This window comes from Falco biarmicus, chromosome 13, assembly GCF_023638135.1.
Source record: "Falco biarmicus isolate bFalBia1 chromosome 13, bFalBia1.pri, whole genome shotgun sequence".
Lineage (NCBI taxonomy): Eukaryota > Metazoa > Chordata > Aves > Falconiformes > Falconidae > Falco > Falco biarmicus.
Window position 1 is genome coordinate 22,022,093 of NC_079300.1, and position 14,269 is coordinate 22,036,361.

At 41.5% G+C, this 14,269-nt stretch overlaps 1 protein-coding gene across 2 annotated transcripts in view; it reads left to right on the forward strand.

The window, feature by feature from the left end:
• The first annotated feature begins 3,975 nt into the window (after positions 1-3,975).
• SLC25A36 (solute carrier family 25 member 36) overlaps positions 3,976-14,269 on the forward strand; it is a 35,615-nt gene continuing 25,321 nt past the window's right edge. The window contains exon 1 of one of the 2 annotated variants that reach the window (XM_056358086.1): positions 3,976-4,144. In XM_056358086.1, coding sequence (XP_056214061.1) covers positions 4,104-4,144 — 41 coding nt within the window. In that variant the 5' untranslated portion in view covers positions 3,976-4,103. The remainder of the gene's footprint in view (positions 4,145-14,269) is intronic. The other variant, XM_056358084.1, reaches the window with a different exon arrangement.

Below are 14,269 nucleotides of genomic sequence, written 5' to 3' on the forward strand. Positions count from 1 at the left end.
GGACAGCCCACACCAAGTGCGTTTACAAAAAGTATTACTTTGTGAATTTAAAGAAAATATGCTGTATTCTACCAAATAGAAATGTGCTCTGACTGTTTCTCAGATCATATGGGTTGAGTTTCTAGAAATAAATACTTGAAAAAGAGAACATAAAGTTGGTGGCAATAAATTTGTGAATACTTTACATTCATTCATTCTTCTATATGATCTTGAAGTATTAGAAAGACAAAAGGAAGCAAATAAAACCTTAACTTCATAGGCCTGAATTCTAAGTATTCTTAATCTTTATATTTTTGATTTTTTAATAAAGAATAAAATTTAATTTATCATTCCTGGATACATGCATTTAAATGGAATGCCTTAAGACATCTCCTCTAGCTTTTCCTGATGACTGGAGAGAAACAGAGCACGGTAGATGGGATGGTCATTTGAAGAAGGCATAAGGAGATTAGAAACGGTAGTTCCTAGGAAGAAGAAAAGCAGCATACAACAACTATGACTCTTACTGTCTATTGAGCAACTTCTGTAGATTGCCTCAGTCAAGGGAGTTAGTTTTTCCCATCTCACTCTTCAGCTTCTAAGGGCTGGCAAGTTGAAAAAATACGTTGTGTTTCATGAGGCCTTGAAAGTGTGGCTGGCTTCTGCCTCCAGACCCCAGGAGCACCACAGGCCATACACAGCATGCTTTATTCACATAATATTCCCTGAGCTGGGGCCTTAGGTGAGCTCTGTGTCACTGTCTTCTGTTCCTCAACCTCATTTCTCCATTCATCAACATGAAAGGGATTTTGGTTTTTGTGTTGGATTTGGTTGGATTTTTTTCATTCACATCAACTTGAGGAATTTGTCAGACTGAAGGATCCTACGCATTTTTTGAGTCCCCTGGGGATACAAATTTCCCTCTCTCCACATAAGCATGTAATATATACATCCATGACAGCATGATATCAATAAGTAATTTAATCCCACAGCAGGAGAATTTCATAGAAGGACAAAGAAGTGGATTAAAATGGTTCAGAATCTAACAATAAACCTTGTTTTCACGTTTCTTGAAAATATATTTCTGTGAGCTTGGTCAGGAAAGGCAATAACGTATCACTTGGATAAACAGAGCATCTAAGAATGTTAAATATTTCAAAATAGGTTGCTTAGTACAAGTATTATTTCACAGGGGGGTTGTTTGCTATTGTTTTATGAGGGTTAACCCTGGCACTGGCAAAAGATAGCAAGTGCTTGTTTAAAGAACACTATAGGGTAAACAAAGCCATCACTACCCAAAATCTGTGTTTCAAATGTGGAGTTTTGATCTCATTTCTTGTATATTTTAAACTTGTGTAATGTGGTCATATAAACATTATAAAATAGAGGGTCATTATAAGTATAATAATAAGAGCAAGAATCCAACACAGTACCTTTGAGTAGAAAGACAAATACAATTTTCAGAGACCTAATGGAAAAATGCATTGGAGAAATACATTATCCCATCTTAAGCTGCCATAAAAGAGCAGGAAAAAAATAGCTGTATGAGGAAAGGTAGCAAAGTTTTACTGTTGCTCCTTTTTTACACAGAAAGCCATTGATGAAATTTAAGAAAAGGTGTTTTCTGTTAAAATACTAGAAGATGAAAAGTGCAGCACATGCTATGTGGATGGTATCCCTAAGAAGAATTCACAGCTAGAAAATACAGAAACAAGGGTTAATTTTTTTGTCAAGCATTTTTCTCCTTATTGCAACTTTGTCAAATCCTATTACACACCTTAGCCACACCAAGCAGATAGGAAAAGTAAGTCCAAAACGCAACAGAACATTTTTTATTATTATTATTTCTAAAGAATCAAGAAGTAAAAATGACAGAGGATTCTGTAGAAGAGTTACCCAGGTCTTGCAATAAAATTACAGAAAAAAAAAGAGATTGTTACAAAGACTTGGGTGAATAAGATCTCGTGAAAATGGGACCTCATGAAATTTGGATGCTTTTGTTTACGTTCTGGGCTTTTAAGTATGATCCCACATGGCATTTTGTCTCCCCACTTACCTCTTCCTGATGGATGAAAGGGGAAATGCACTGTAAGAATCCATATCCATCAAACATCATGGGATATGCAGTCCAGCCAGAAAGCTCAGCCTAGCAAGGACAGTAGAAGAAAATGTTAAAGGCAGCTCCCAAGAAATGCTGCAAAATAATTTTGCAGAGTGCTTCAGACTCCTAATAAATATTGAAAATATTTTAGTTCACGCCTTTTAAATGTTTCACTGGAATATCTAAATTTCTATTTAAAAACCCATATTTTTTTAATTAGAAAGCATCTAATAACATGAATAAAGTGTTTCAACAGCTCTACCTATTCTTATTGTTTAATAAGCATTCACAAAAATTACCACATTACGTTTTTTCATTTGTCACAGCGCAAGCCAAAAGTGCCAGCTGAAGTTAATAGCTCCCAGATTAGGAGTTCACCTATACAGAGGCAAAATAAAGCAGAGTCTTTGTCTGCTATTTAATCTTCTTTTGACTTTACCGGGACATGTGTTCACTGGATGGCATCACATGGACTGCAGAAAACCCATCTTCTGTTCCCTCTTAAGCTACTGAAGGAATTGGAAAAAAATTGGACTCATGACCTCAAACTAAGCATTCGGCATACTACCATCTTTCATGCAGCATTTAATAAAATCACTGTTTTTTCAGTACTCTCAAAATAATTTATCTCTTAGCTAACCTGGATATATTTACTCTTTCCTGTGTGACATCCTGTGCCAGGCTGCACAGGATCCTTTCTCACTTTCTGAATGTTGAGTTTAACATGCCTTGTGTACATATGCTCCAAGCTTCCGAAAGTCTCGCCTGTCTTTCTATTTTGGAACAATTCTCTCTCATTTGCTCACTAACTTCAGCTACACGCTGTATGGAGTAGCAGCGCAGAACACCACCAACAAAATCATTGTCCTATTTTTACTTATCTCAGTTCAATGTAACTACTTCCCACCCACCCCGATCTCACATTTCTCCAAGCCTTCTCCCACCCAGCTTGCACACCTCCCCCAAAATTCCACATTACATTTCCAGCTTATTTGTGTCTTCCGCATCAGCTCACCTTCTCAGAGATCTGGGTTTTTCTAGTTTAAGAAATGACTGCTTCAAAACACATGCTTGTTTTGTTAATGCAGAGATTATAAATTGTCGTGTTATTACAAAGCAGCTCCTTATATTCCAAAGGAATTTTGTTTGTGTGTGGACACTGACAAAGATCCTAGCTGGCAATTTATTTGCTTTTAGGTGCTTGGATTTTCAAAATGTTGACAGGACAACAACTTTACACACAATTTAAAACATTTTCTGGTGTAGCATTATTTGTTTTCCCTAAACCCTATATTTTTGAAGAAAACCAAGATGAAAGTCACCCAATGAGTTACAATATTCACTTCAGAAATGCTCCCAAGGAGCCAGCATTTGGGTGCCTCTTTGGGGAGACCCATCGCCTCAGTACATGAGGATGCGACCTACGACACAAAACCAAGAGGAAACAGAAGCTAAAGCCCCTATATGTCTTTCTGTGGCCTGCAGGTGGGCTCCCCTCAGGGCTAGTACGAACCTCAGGAAGGTGGACTGCGGCCCTCAGAGAGGCGCACACAAAGACTAAAAAAAAAAAAAAAAAACAAAACCAAACCAAAAAAAACCCCCCACACCTGAAAAAGACCCCAAAAAGCAGCACTAACCACCAGAACCCCAGAAACACCGGACAAGCCCTAGGCTCCAATCCAGCCCACAGCATAAGCTTCCCCCAAGCACAGCTTCCCCCAAAGTGACGGGGGACCACCCCCCTCGCCCAGCTTTTAGGCGGAGCGCGGCGGTGACGTCGCCCGGCCCCAAGCAATAGCAGCTTCTGTTTACCTCGGGGGCTCATTGCATATGTATGAGGAAGGCCTCCACGGCCGGCGCCTGCCGCAGCGGCCGCGAGCGGGGGGCGGGGCGAGGCCGCCGCCGCAGGAAGCCGCGCGGCCGCGGTGCGTATTTATGCTGAGGCCCGCCAGCAGCGGCCCGGCTGAGCGCGGGGCGGAAGGGCCCGGCTCCGCTCCCCTCCGCCCGGGCGCAGGCGGCGAGGATGAGCCAGAGAGACACCCTGGTGCATCTTTTCGCTGGCGGGTAGGTGACACGGGCGGAGGAGCGGGCGCGGTGCCAGCCCCTCCGTACAGGCTGTCAGGTGGGGCAGCCCGCCTAGCTGCCATCCCCGTGGGTACTGGCGCAGGTGGGCGTGCGGTCGGTGCTGCCCGCCAGAGCTCCCCTCCTCCCCGCTGTAACTCCGGAAATGGCCCCGGTGGGCTCTGCCTGCCCGCCCGCCGCGCGGTCCTGTCCCGCTGCCGAGCTTGCCCGCCGCGGCCTGGCCTGGCCTGGGGGGTGGCGGCCGCGGCCTGGAGTGGCTGCCTGGTGGCGGGGCGGCAGGGCTGCATGGGTGGCCCCGGAGCGCGGCGAGGGGCTACCGCCCGTCTTCTGGCGCTGAGGGGGTGCAGGGCAGGAGAGAGGGGGTTTTCGCTGCGGCCGCTAAGGCGGGGGGCGGCAGGCAGGCCGCGCTGAGGCGCTCCCGGCGCGCCGCTTCCCGCCGGTGCCCCGCGGCCCTTCCGGGCCCGTTGTGGGCCTGTGTGCCCGGCCCGGCGGGGCGCTGCGGCGGCCCGGGCCGGGCTGGGAGCCGGGCGTGCGGCGCCTGCCAGGCGCGGCCCCGGCTGCTGCCGTCTGTTACCGGTAGTGTGCGCGTGGGCCGTAACGTGGGCCCGTGGGGCAGACGGGGGCCAAGGATTCCCTTAAAAATAGCCCGCTTCCGCTAATCGCTGTTCCAGGGGTTCACCCCTTATCTGGGAATAGCCGTGGAGAAACAGGCCGAGGCCTCTCTACAGGGCTGCCCCAGTGCACAGGAGAGACTGCCCGGGCCTGGCCGCCGCTCGGCGGTGTAGAACTGACCGGCTGGTAATGCTGGTGTCAAAGGGCTGCAGTGTGACTTCGGTGCATTTCGACAGCTCTGGTGTGTACCGCTCAGGCGTGGGGCTTGACGTGGTCATATAGCTTTGTGCCCATGAAGACAGAAGAAATCAGAGGGAAGAACATAGCTGGAAGTAAAGTTTCTTTATATATATATCTAAAGATATGTCATCTTGGTTAGTTTTAAGTAACTCTTGTGTCTTCGCAGGTGTTCATCTATCTTCATCTTATTAAGCTTTGTAATGCACGGGATGTATGCTTTTCCACAGCCTGTGGTCTCTCCACAGATAGAGCGGGAGGAGTGCCTGCCTTAGAGAAAGCTGGGGGTCCTGTTTAGCTTAACTTTAAAAATGTGTTTGGGTAGTGAGCACGGCTGTGTAGAAGTGGGAGAAAAGACAGGCTGAGAACATACTTGGTGTCATCCCATGAGAGAGCTTGAAGTTTGGGTTTTCATTTGTGCTCCTCCTTGATAAAATCAACTTGCTGCCTCTGGACTGGGGTGTGTGAGATGGAAGAATACAGTAGTGTTTCCTCTGACCAGGCCTGAGTGAGTTGGGTACACGTGAGCACTTTCTGCTTCTGGCACACGTTGCAGGTTTCCAGTGTTATGTGCCTAATTTAGTGCTTATGTGGGTGCTTTTTTATCCCCTGAATTTCTGGAACTCCATTGAGGAGAGTGATTATGCAGCAGGAAGCCCAAGAGTAATAGTTCATACTTTTTTTTTCTATAGACTTCATATCCTTGTAAGCATTCAGAAAAGCAGTAGAAGGAGTGCTGCCTTGTAGCACTTTAACTTGACAGCTCAGCACAGGGGAGATTACTAGGCAGAATCATGCATAATGATGGAGATGTGTTTATAAAACCAAAACTTAAAATTGGCTGAAGATTGCCCAGCTGAACTTGGGGGGGGGTTTTGTTTTGTTTTTTTTTTCCCCAGGGAAGTTTGGTCTAGTTAGCTGCTGGCCAGTTGGGTCAAGGGTTATACTGTGAGGGAAGGGCTGAATGCTGTTTCCTTATGTGCCAGTCACATGTTTCCTGTAACTTCAGTTCAGCAAAGCTAATAGTGTATATGTGGTCACATTTAGCAGTAGAAAAGTTACTCAGTCACCTCATGACTTCTTCACGAGCATGATGAACTACAGATCACTGGAGTGATCGTTAATCTGTGAATCTTAAAGAAAAAGGAAGGAAGCTCTGTTTTCGTTTAGGTTTCACTGGAACCTGTGGAAAGAGCATGATTATCTCAATTGCCCTTTATTTATTTTTTTTTTATTGCAATGTCTAAGTTCAATCTTCAGTTCCTGCTTTCTGTAATGAAGCTGTAACTGATGACTTTGCTGTTTTAGTAATGTAGGTAGGGCCATCCTTGGATTTTTCTGTAGCTGCTTAGGTTGTTTTATCACCAATTCAGCAGCTGGCAAACTACAATACTTCTGGGCTGTTACAATTTACGCTGGGAGTTTGTTTCCTATTGCTAATAATTCTTCCCCCTCATTCCTTTTTTCCTGTCTCTGCGTCCTTATCCCTTTCCAACAGGTTTGATAGACTACTAGTAATGCTGGCCACTGGGGCAGTGTTGATGAGGGAATTAGCAATTACTATTTGCTTTGTTTTATTAAAATAATGCTTACTTTAATTTCATTCTTAAGAATCCTATCTGTTTCATATCTGCATGTTAATTGTAAATACAACTGATATTTTATGCTAGAAACTCTTAAGTCTAAAAAGAATTTATTTAGTGCTGATTTTGGAATGGCTTTAGTATAGTTTCTAGTACAATCATTGAAGTGGTGCATTTTTTCTGGAAAAGAAAGCTCATCTAAATGATTTTGCTGACCTAGTTCATGCATTAACCAATACATTAACAAAGCAGTACTACTTTTACATGCAAACCTCCCCTGCCCCCCCACTGCTTGGACCTTCTTGACTTTTAAATAGGATATTCTTTGAAGTTCTGTATGTAAAAATAAAAGCAAATCTATTTAGAAGTAGAAAATCCATAGCATGAGAAGAGCATCACACTTAGAAGAAATAAGTTAAGGTAGAAAAGTAAAGAATTCCTTTTTAATAAAAAAAGGGTTACTAACTTTTAAGAACACATTCCTTCAAGAAAAGCGGTTTTGACTGATAGAATTTGTAAGCAATTGGTTCCATGCAGTAACTTTGCTGTCACCTAAAGACACTTAAATGTAGTTAGTTTTGTAGGCTGTATTCAAAACTGCCCTTCTTCACTCTCTACTGAAGAGTATTTGCAGGGTGCATACCTGCGTAGATCGATATTGTACCTGGAGTTCAGTGTCATGCTGTGACACATTTGAAATGGCTTAGCTCAGATTTTGTCATGATGCCCCTATTTATCAGGTTCTGTTTCTGCAAACTGTGTCCTTACCACAACTCCATTTGTTAATAGTATCTTGTCTTTGCAGAAGCAGGAGCTAGCTGGACACCTGTAGTGTTGGATCATGATACAAAATTCTGCTTCAGGTGAAACTCTTGATGGTGTTGCATTTTTTTTATCCCCCACCCTTCTGAGCTACTTTGTTGCATTGCTCAGAACTCTTCTGTTTCAGGGATTTTTTGTGTATCTCTTCTGTAGATTTTTTTGCATCTCTTCTGTATTTCCATCTTTTAGTCAAATAGCAACTGTTGCCACTGTAGACAGAGTGTTGGCAATACAAACCCAGGTTCTTCCGTTCCAAAGAAAGAATCAATTGAACATTTTGTATCCTTAACTTGCAAAGTCTTGTGACTGAAATGTAGGCTTTAAATGAACATCTTAGTTCAGGTATGTAAGTTCCACACTTACATGCTTTTTCTAGTATTAGACTACTTAAACCAGCAAAAAAGTAGTAGAAAGACCTTAATATTTTGCTTTATAGGGAAGATTAATAGTTTTGAATGTGCCTGCTTGCAATTGTAATTGGTACATTGAGTGAATATTCAGGTCTTGGCTAAAAAAGTAATTTCCAAGTTCTCATTATTTGTTCTTAATTTCTGGAAAGCTTATGACAGTTATTCTGTATCATACAAACTTCCATCAGGGCATGGGAACCTGCCTGGGTTTTGTTTCCTCAGCAAAAAGAGGGACTGTTTTGGGTTAGGAGGTGGACAGCTGCTTCTCGGAGTTCAGGGTTGGACAGTCCCAGGTGTACTTCTTTTTTTTTTTTTTTTACTCTTGGTGTTTCTTGCAGAAAGTTGGCTGTTTTCTAATTTAATATGTGAGGGACTACAGGGAGGAGTCTGTGTTTATTTGTCCTGGTTATAGAACTGTCTCAAACTGAACTGTAATGGAAATCCCTCTGGCCAGGGTTCTTGGCAAATCCCTGCAGTGGCTGAAATAGTTAAGACTCAGAAAATATATTTCAAATAAATGTCTGAATTGTTTAGAAAGATCAGACACTGCTGAAATATATGAAGTAAAGGTGAATTACCCTTGCAGTTTTTTGATTTAAGAAGATACAGTTAACATAGCAGGTAGTGTCATGATAGGGGCTTTTCTTACTCCCTTTCAGAAAATACTCACTTGAGCCTGAAGTGAGTTGCCAAGTACTTAGAATCCCCCCTACGCTAAAATATATTTCTAGCGTAACCCTGGCTGTCTTTCAGAACAAGGTCTTCCTGTTGTAAGGCATAGGAGAAGGTGAGTACCATCCTGTCCATACTCGAGGTTATTTTTGTGTTCATATACTCTTCTGTATTGAGTAAGACAGTGTGTGTTTAAAGCACTGAGTAGCTTGGTGTTTGCTCCATGAGGTTACCAGATGGCAAGAAAATTGCTGTCAGTACTTGAGAAACTGTGAAGCTGGTGTTTCTTGTATTTCTTTCTAGATGGCTGATGTTTTTAGCTGATTTTGCTTAATACAAGTGTTGTAAATATTTATTTACTGTGGTTCCTAGTAGAAGCTACACTGTACATGTTGATGTTTGTTTTGGGTAGTGGAACCCAGTGATGCTTGTTCCCGTTGTTTTCCCTGGTTTCACTTGTAGGTTTCTATATGTCAGCATATTGGGGAAATTTTATTTGTATGCTGTCAACTAGAAATAGCGAGTTTCATTAGTATGTTTAGTGTAAGGATGTTAGCCTAACTTACACTTCCTAAGTTTCAGCAGAGAAACAATTGCTGAATAAGCAGGTTAAGGGTTTCTGGCTGTTAGTACCCCTAGTCATCCTATTAGTACTGAAGATTGAAAGGTGTGTAATACACAAGTTTAGCAGTACAATGACAGGAAAACCCTGAAAATTCAGGACTAATGAGATATTCTTGCTGTTTCTGAAAATTGTACTTGCTAAAGCCCTTACATACCCTCAGAAGAGGGATCCTGTAAACTTAATATCCAAACTAAATAAAATACCTGCAACTTTACCTGCTGATGTGAAAGTTGGTCATATTGTAAGAAAGTTCTGTGAAATTGCTGATAGATTTGGGACCTGAATTTGCAGCAAGTGGTGGAGACATTAGGAGAGTTACGTTTGCAAATGGTATGGGGTTTGTTTCTTTTGACTATTTTAGCTCATTTTCTTGCTCTTTCTGTTGGCAGCCAGTATTTGCATGGAACTTTCATTTTCATACAGGAAAGACAAACACCTGGTAAAATATGTGAATGAATGTAGACCCAAGATAACAGGGTCGAGGGTTATCTTTGAGTCTTTGAGGCTGTGGTTACAAATACTGTGAAAGGTGAGTTTGAGGCTAGCAGCCTTCGCTCATAATATGTATCTGAAGGAATAAAAAAATTTTTGCACTGACAGTTTCAGTCCTAGGTCAGCTGGCATTGGTATGGGGAGTATTAATCTGCTTTGGAGCACTTACAGACAGTCCAGTGGCTGCAGTTGAGACCCCCATCTATGCTGGAGCTGTTCCTGCTTTTACTTAGGAGGGCAGGTGTGTAAGGTAACAGAAGATGCTATAACTACTCAGGACAAAGACAGTGATTCTGTAGCAGTTAGCATAAAACTGTAAAAATTAAAGAAGGTTTTGTTGTGCAGCCATCTCTGGAAATAGAACCTGGGATTTGAATGCTGAACAGGATTAGGTTTTGAAGCATGTGCATATTTCTTTCCTTTCGATGCCTCACAAATAATACAGGTTTATCTGAGGAAAATAGTTGTCAATACTGTATCTGTGTTGAATTGCTAGCCGAATTTAAAGCCTAAATAGTTCTAGGTTTCTTTCTGTTAATATGGTGAAGATGATGGACTTCTAAGTGCACATTAGGGATCAAATTAAATATTTTTTTATGTTGGGTGTTTTTGTTTGTTTTTTTTTTTTAATGGGTGTTCTGTGGAATAACCTGCAGTTTAGGAGGGCATTGCCATCTTCCTAAATTCTTCTCTCCAAGAGATGTCAAATAGACAATTGCTCTTAGCTTTGGTGGTTTAAGTTTGTCACAATCCTGCGGGTTAGATAACTACATGTCTCTGCCTCTGTTTCACTGTGTGTCATGTCTGTTGTGCCTTCTTGTACAGATTAAGCTGCAGATTTTGTTCTTTAACCTGACTGTTAGAAGTAGTAGGATTTGAATGTTCCTTGTTTACCAGTATGTTGATTTTTGTATATTTGCCTACTGATATTTGCTCTTCTGCCCTTAAAATTACTTAGGACCTACAGGTGGATTCTCATGCCGCTGTATGATCAGATGTTTCTGATGAAAGTCAGCTTTGCAAGTTTTTCTTATACTCGCTTGGCAAAGCTGAAAAAGGATTGTGGTAAACATTTATTACAGGCAGGTGTCAAATTTAGGATAGGTAAGATGAGAAAGTGGTCTTCTGAACAGTGTTCATTAGAAACTGGTGAAAACACAGGAGTGTCCTGGGTTTTGCCTTTCTTTGCTTCCAGTTTATACTTTCAGCAGGAGTGTATTTGCTTACCTATTCGCTCTGCCAAGGGAAACTCATTTAATCCTGGAGAAAGTTACGTATTAGTAAGTATTTTCGCAAGTCACAGTTGTTGGGGCCTAGTATATGACTGGAGATGTTGAAAACCAGAGTGGTTTTAGGTAGTAGAAATTTCTTAAGTAGTTTACAAAATCCCACTAGTGTTACTGAGGAGAAGAAATCTAATAATTTTCCAACTCTTAAAAAAAAAACACCACAAACATTTTTCCAAACTGTGCTACTTCCTGATTTGTGTTATGCCACAAACTAAAAAAACCCTCCCCCTTAATGTGAGCCTGTGAGGGAGTAGCAGGAATGATGGCAGCACTCTGCTGACAATTTATAGAATGATTTTGCTAAGTTGGAGCTGGTGGCTGGCTGTTAATGGCCTGCCAGGACGTGAAGCACGAAGAAAGTCTTTCACGGTATTTCTAGTAGTGTGTCAAATAAGCAAAGCTGGAAATAGATTTTTAAGTACAATACACTGTCATTGATGCTGGTGGAACAGTAGTCATGCTTTTAGAAGTTGTTTATTTGTACAGGGTACATAGTTATTGAATTCTCTCTCTTTATTTACCTACAAGCTATGTTTACTGACAGTTTCACATAAACAGGTTTTTGTCAGGCCTTGCAGTGTTTATCCTAAAGTTCAAGTGAACTAGATAAATTGGTATAGTTCCTGGATTATGCTTCTGTCTAGTGGCTCAGTTCAGACTCAGTGCATCTTGTGACTACTGAGCAGGGTCTGGTTCCTCAACACTTGGAAACTTTTTTCACTACTTCAGTTCCAGATGCTTTCTCTGTTATATGGGGGTTTTTGAGGGCTGGGAGTATCACATTTTGACAAAAGTAGAAATTGGGGATTTTGCAAAGACCTTTTTGAGCAACAGAGAATCATGTAGCATTAGAAAACTTTCTTCATCTGTAAGTAGCAATTTGAGATCTTGAAGATAAGGGGCAGAGGAAAGTTTTATTCCAAACTCGCTAGTGGAAACAGTCAAAATATTCTCAGGTTCAGTTGAGACATCTTAAACTGTTTAAAGAAACAAACAAAAAAAGCCCACACCCAATGACACAACAGTAAGGAACTGCCAAGAGTACTATAACTTTGAAATTGCTTGAATTGCAAAATGTGGCGCATATAAAGGGTGTGCAGCTCTTAAAGGGAGGCAGTTGATTTGCTTCCTTATGATGGATGTAAAAATAGTGCTGGCTGCTGTTACATTAGCTGGTTATTGCTGAACAACGCTTGCTGCAGGGCAACTTAAAAAGAACGGGCATTGAACAGCTGCGTCTGCCCTTTTCCCTAGTAATCCATTGCTGAATGAATTATTTCAAATCCATCCACAGTGAATGTCTGACAGAAGCGCTGCTGCAGTCAGCCATCCCTTGTGGTGATTTGGTGTGGTGCAGGGCAGCATGCAGCATAGAAGCTCCAGGTCAGCGTTAATCTTCAACTTTGGAAAAATTTTTCAGTGCAGTGTGGCTGTGGAGCCAGTAGCATTAAAGTCTCCAAATTCCAAGTGCTGTTGAAGAATGTAGGCAAAGGTTTTTTTCCCCTCCTCCTTTCTTCCCCCTTCCATAGTATTTATCTCATTAATATAAATCATACCACGTGCTTTCTCTTGCTATTACTATTGCTTGAAAACAAGCCCTCATGTAACCTGTCCAAAATCAGATGCAGAAAGATCTTAAAGAGAGTAGGCTTGAGGGCATCAGAAACAGAGGGGTCACAAGAAAGGAAATAAACTCTAAAGCCAACTTCCTACATTCCCTGTGCAGGCATATTACCATAGAGCAGTGTCTGCTGTTGAACTGCAGGAAACACACTAGCTTGCTGTTTTGCTTGAAGATGCTCAAGCCCTTCTAAAGCTCCATTACAGGTTATTTTGAGAGCTGGCTTACCTGTGGTATTCATGTTGTGAACCTTAACATGTTACAGGCTCCTACTGTTCTCAACACTGGCTAAAACAAATATTAGCACATATAGTCTGTCTCTTCCTGCAACTCCTATTTTAGAAAGTCTCGTTGTAGCTTACCATTGGAAGAGTAAGCAAGTGTATTGCTTATTCGGAGATGTTTTCAACATACTGCTCTAAAAGCTGTGTCAGTCTGTCACTGCATGTGTACAGCATACACTGAAAGACTGTTTTCCATCTTCCTGTGAGACTACTTTTTTCCAGACTGGTGAAGAAACCTTATTTCTTTCCTTAATTAAAACTTTGAAGAGAGTAGACTTCAGTCTAATGTTGGAGTTAGGGGTGGGACAAGATGCCTTTAGGCTTAGTAATAGGCTACCCCTAGGTCACTAGGCTTAAATGGAGCATTAGGTGAGCATCACCAAACATTATCCTACTTGGCAACTGTTTGATATAGTCAGATCAATTTATGCAGAACAGATTAGTTTTTTAGGATGCAGTGCTGTGCTAACTACCACCATTATTTCTGGTCGTCTCTGCAGTGGAAGAGAGTGAACAGACTAAGAGCTATTGAAAGCTACCTTCCTATGAAAGTTTACAGAAGATCTTGAGTCTTGGCTATTACTTCTAATTTGTACTGAACTCTCATGTGCATGTTGGAAGACATTATTTAAAAAATACTATTGAACTATCTTACAGCTATTTAAAGTTTCTTGGGGTGTCTGAGTGTCTCATGATACAAGAAAAAAGATGATAATGATCTTACCAGAATTGAACACCAGCTCTCTGGTTATTGCATCAGAGAAGTGAGTGCTGGGCCCTTTGAAATTACTTACATGCAAATAGAATTTGTACTAATTTCAGACTGAGTTGTTAGTAACATTAATGCTTGAATTTAAATCCTTTTTTGGTTTTATGGTTTGGTTTCTTGTTTTGTTTAAGGGTACATATAGTATCCTGATCATAGTTTTAAGAAGGGTATTTGGCAGAGTTAAGATTACTGATATAAAAAAAATTCAAGGGAAGCACTTTTCTGTAATGGTGATACCAAGGAATTGAGTGTTTTCTTCGGAATCAGAATTCATGGATGTGATATCTTTTCTTCAGAGGCTGTATGTGATTGTAGCTAAACAGATAGGAATGCAGATACTAATAAATTTGTTATGAGCAAGCACCAGAAGAATCCTCTGAGCAGTACTGCTAAAAGGCAGTGTGTTCTTGGCTGTGTTCTGCTCTGGCAGAACGGGAGTAACTCCACTGTCAGCACAGGTTGTGCATGGCTTGCCTTGGCTTGCTCACAGAAATGAGTGGCAGACTGAAACAAAATCTGGAAGTCTTCACCTTATTAACTATTTAAAGCTCTTTTGTCTTTGCAGGTTCTACTCTACAGTATCTAGCCTGTCTTGCTGTAAAGGGCAGAACTTGGGAAACGCTCAGGGAATTGTTGCTTTCATGGTACAATACCCAGAATACAAATGGAGTTCAGAGGGTATCTTACATAT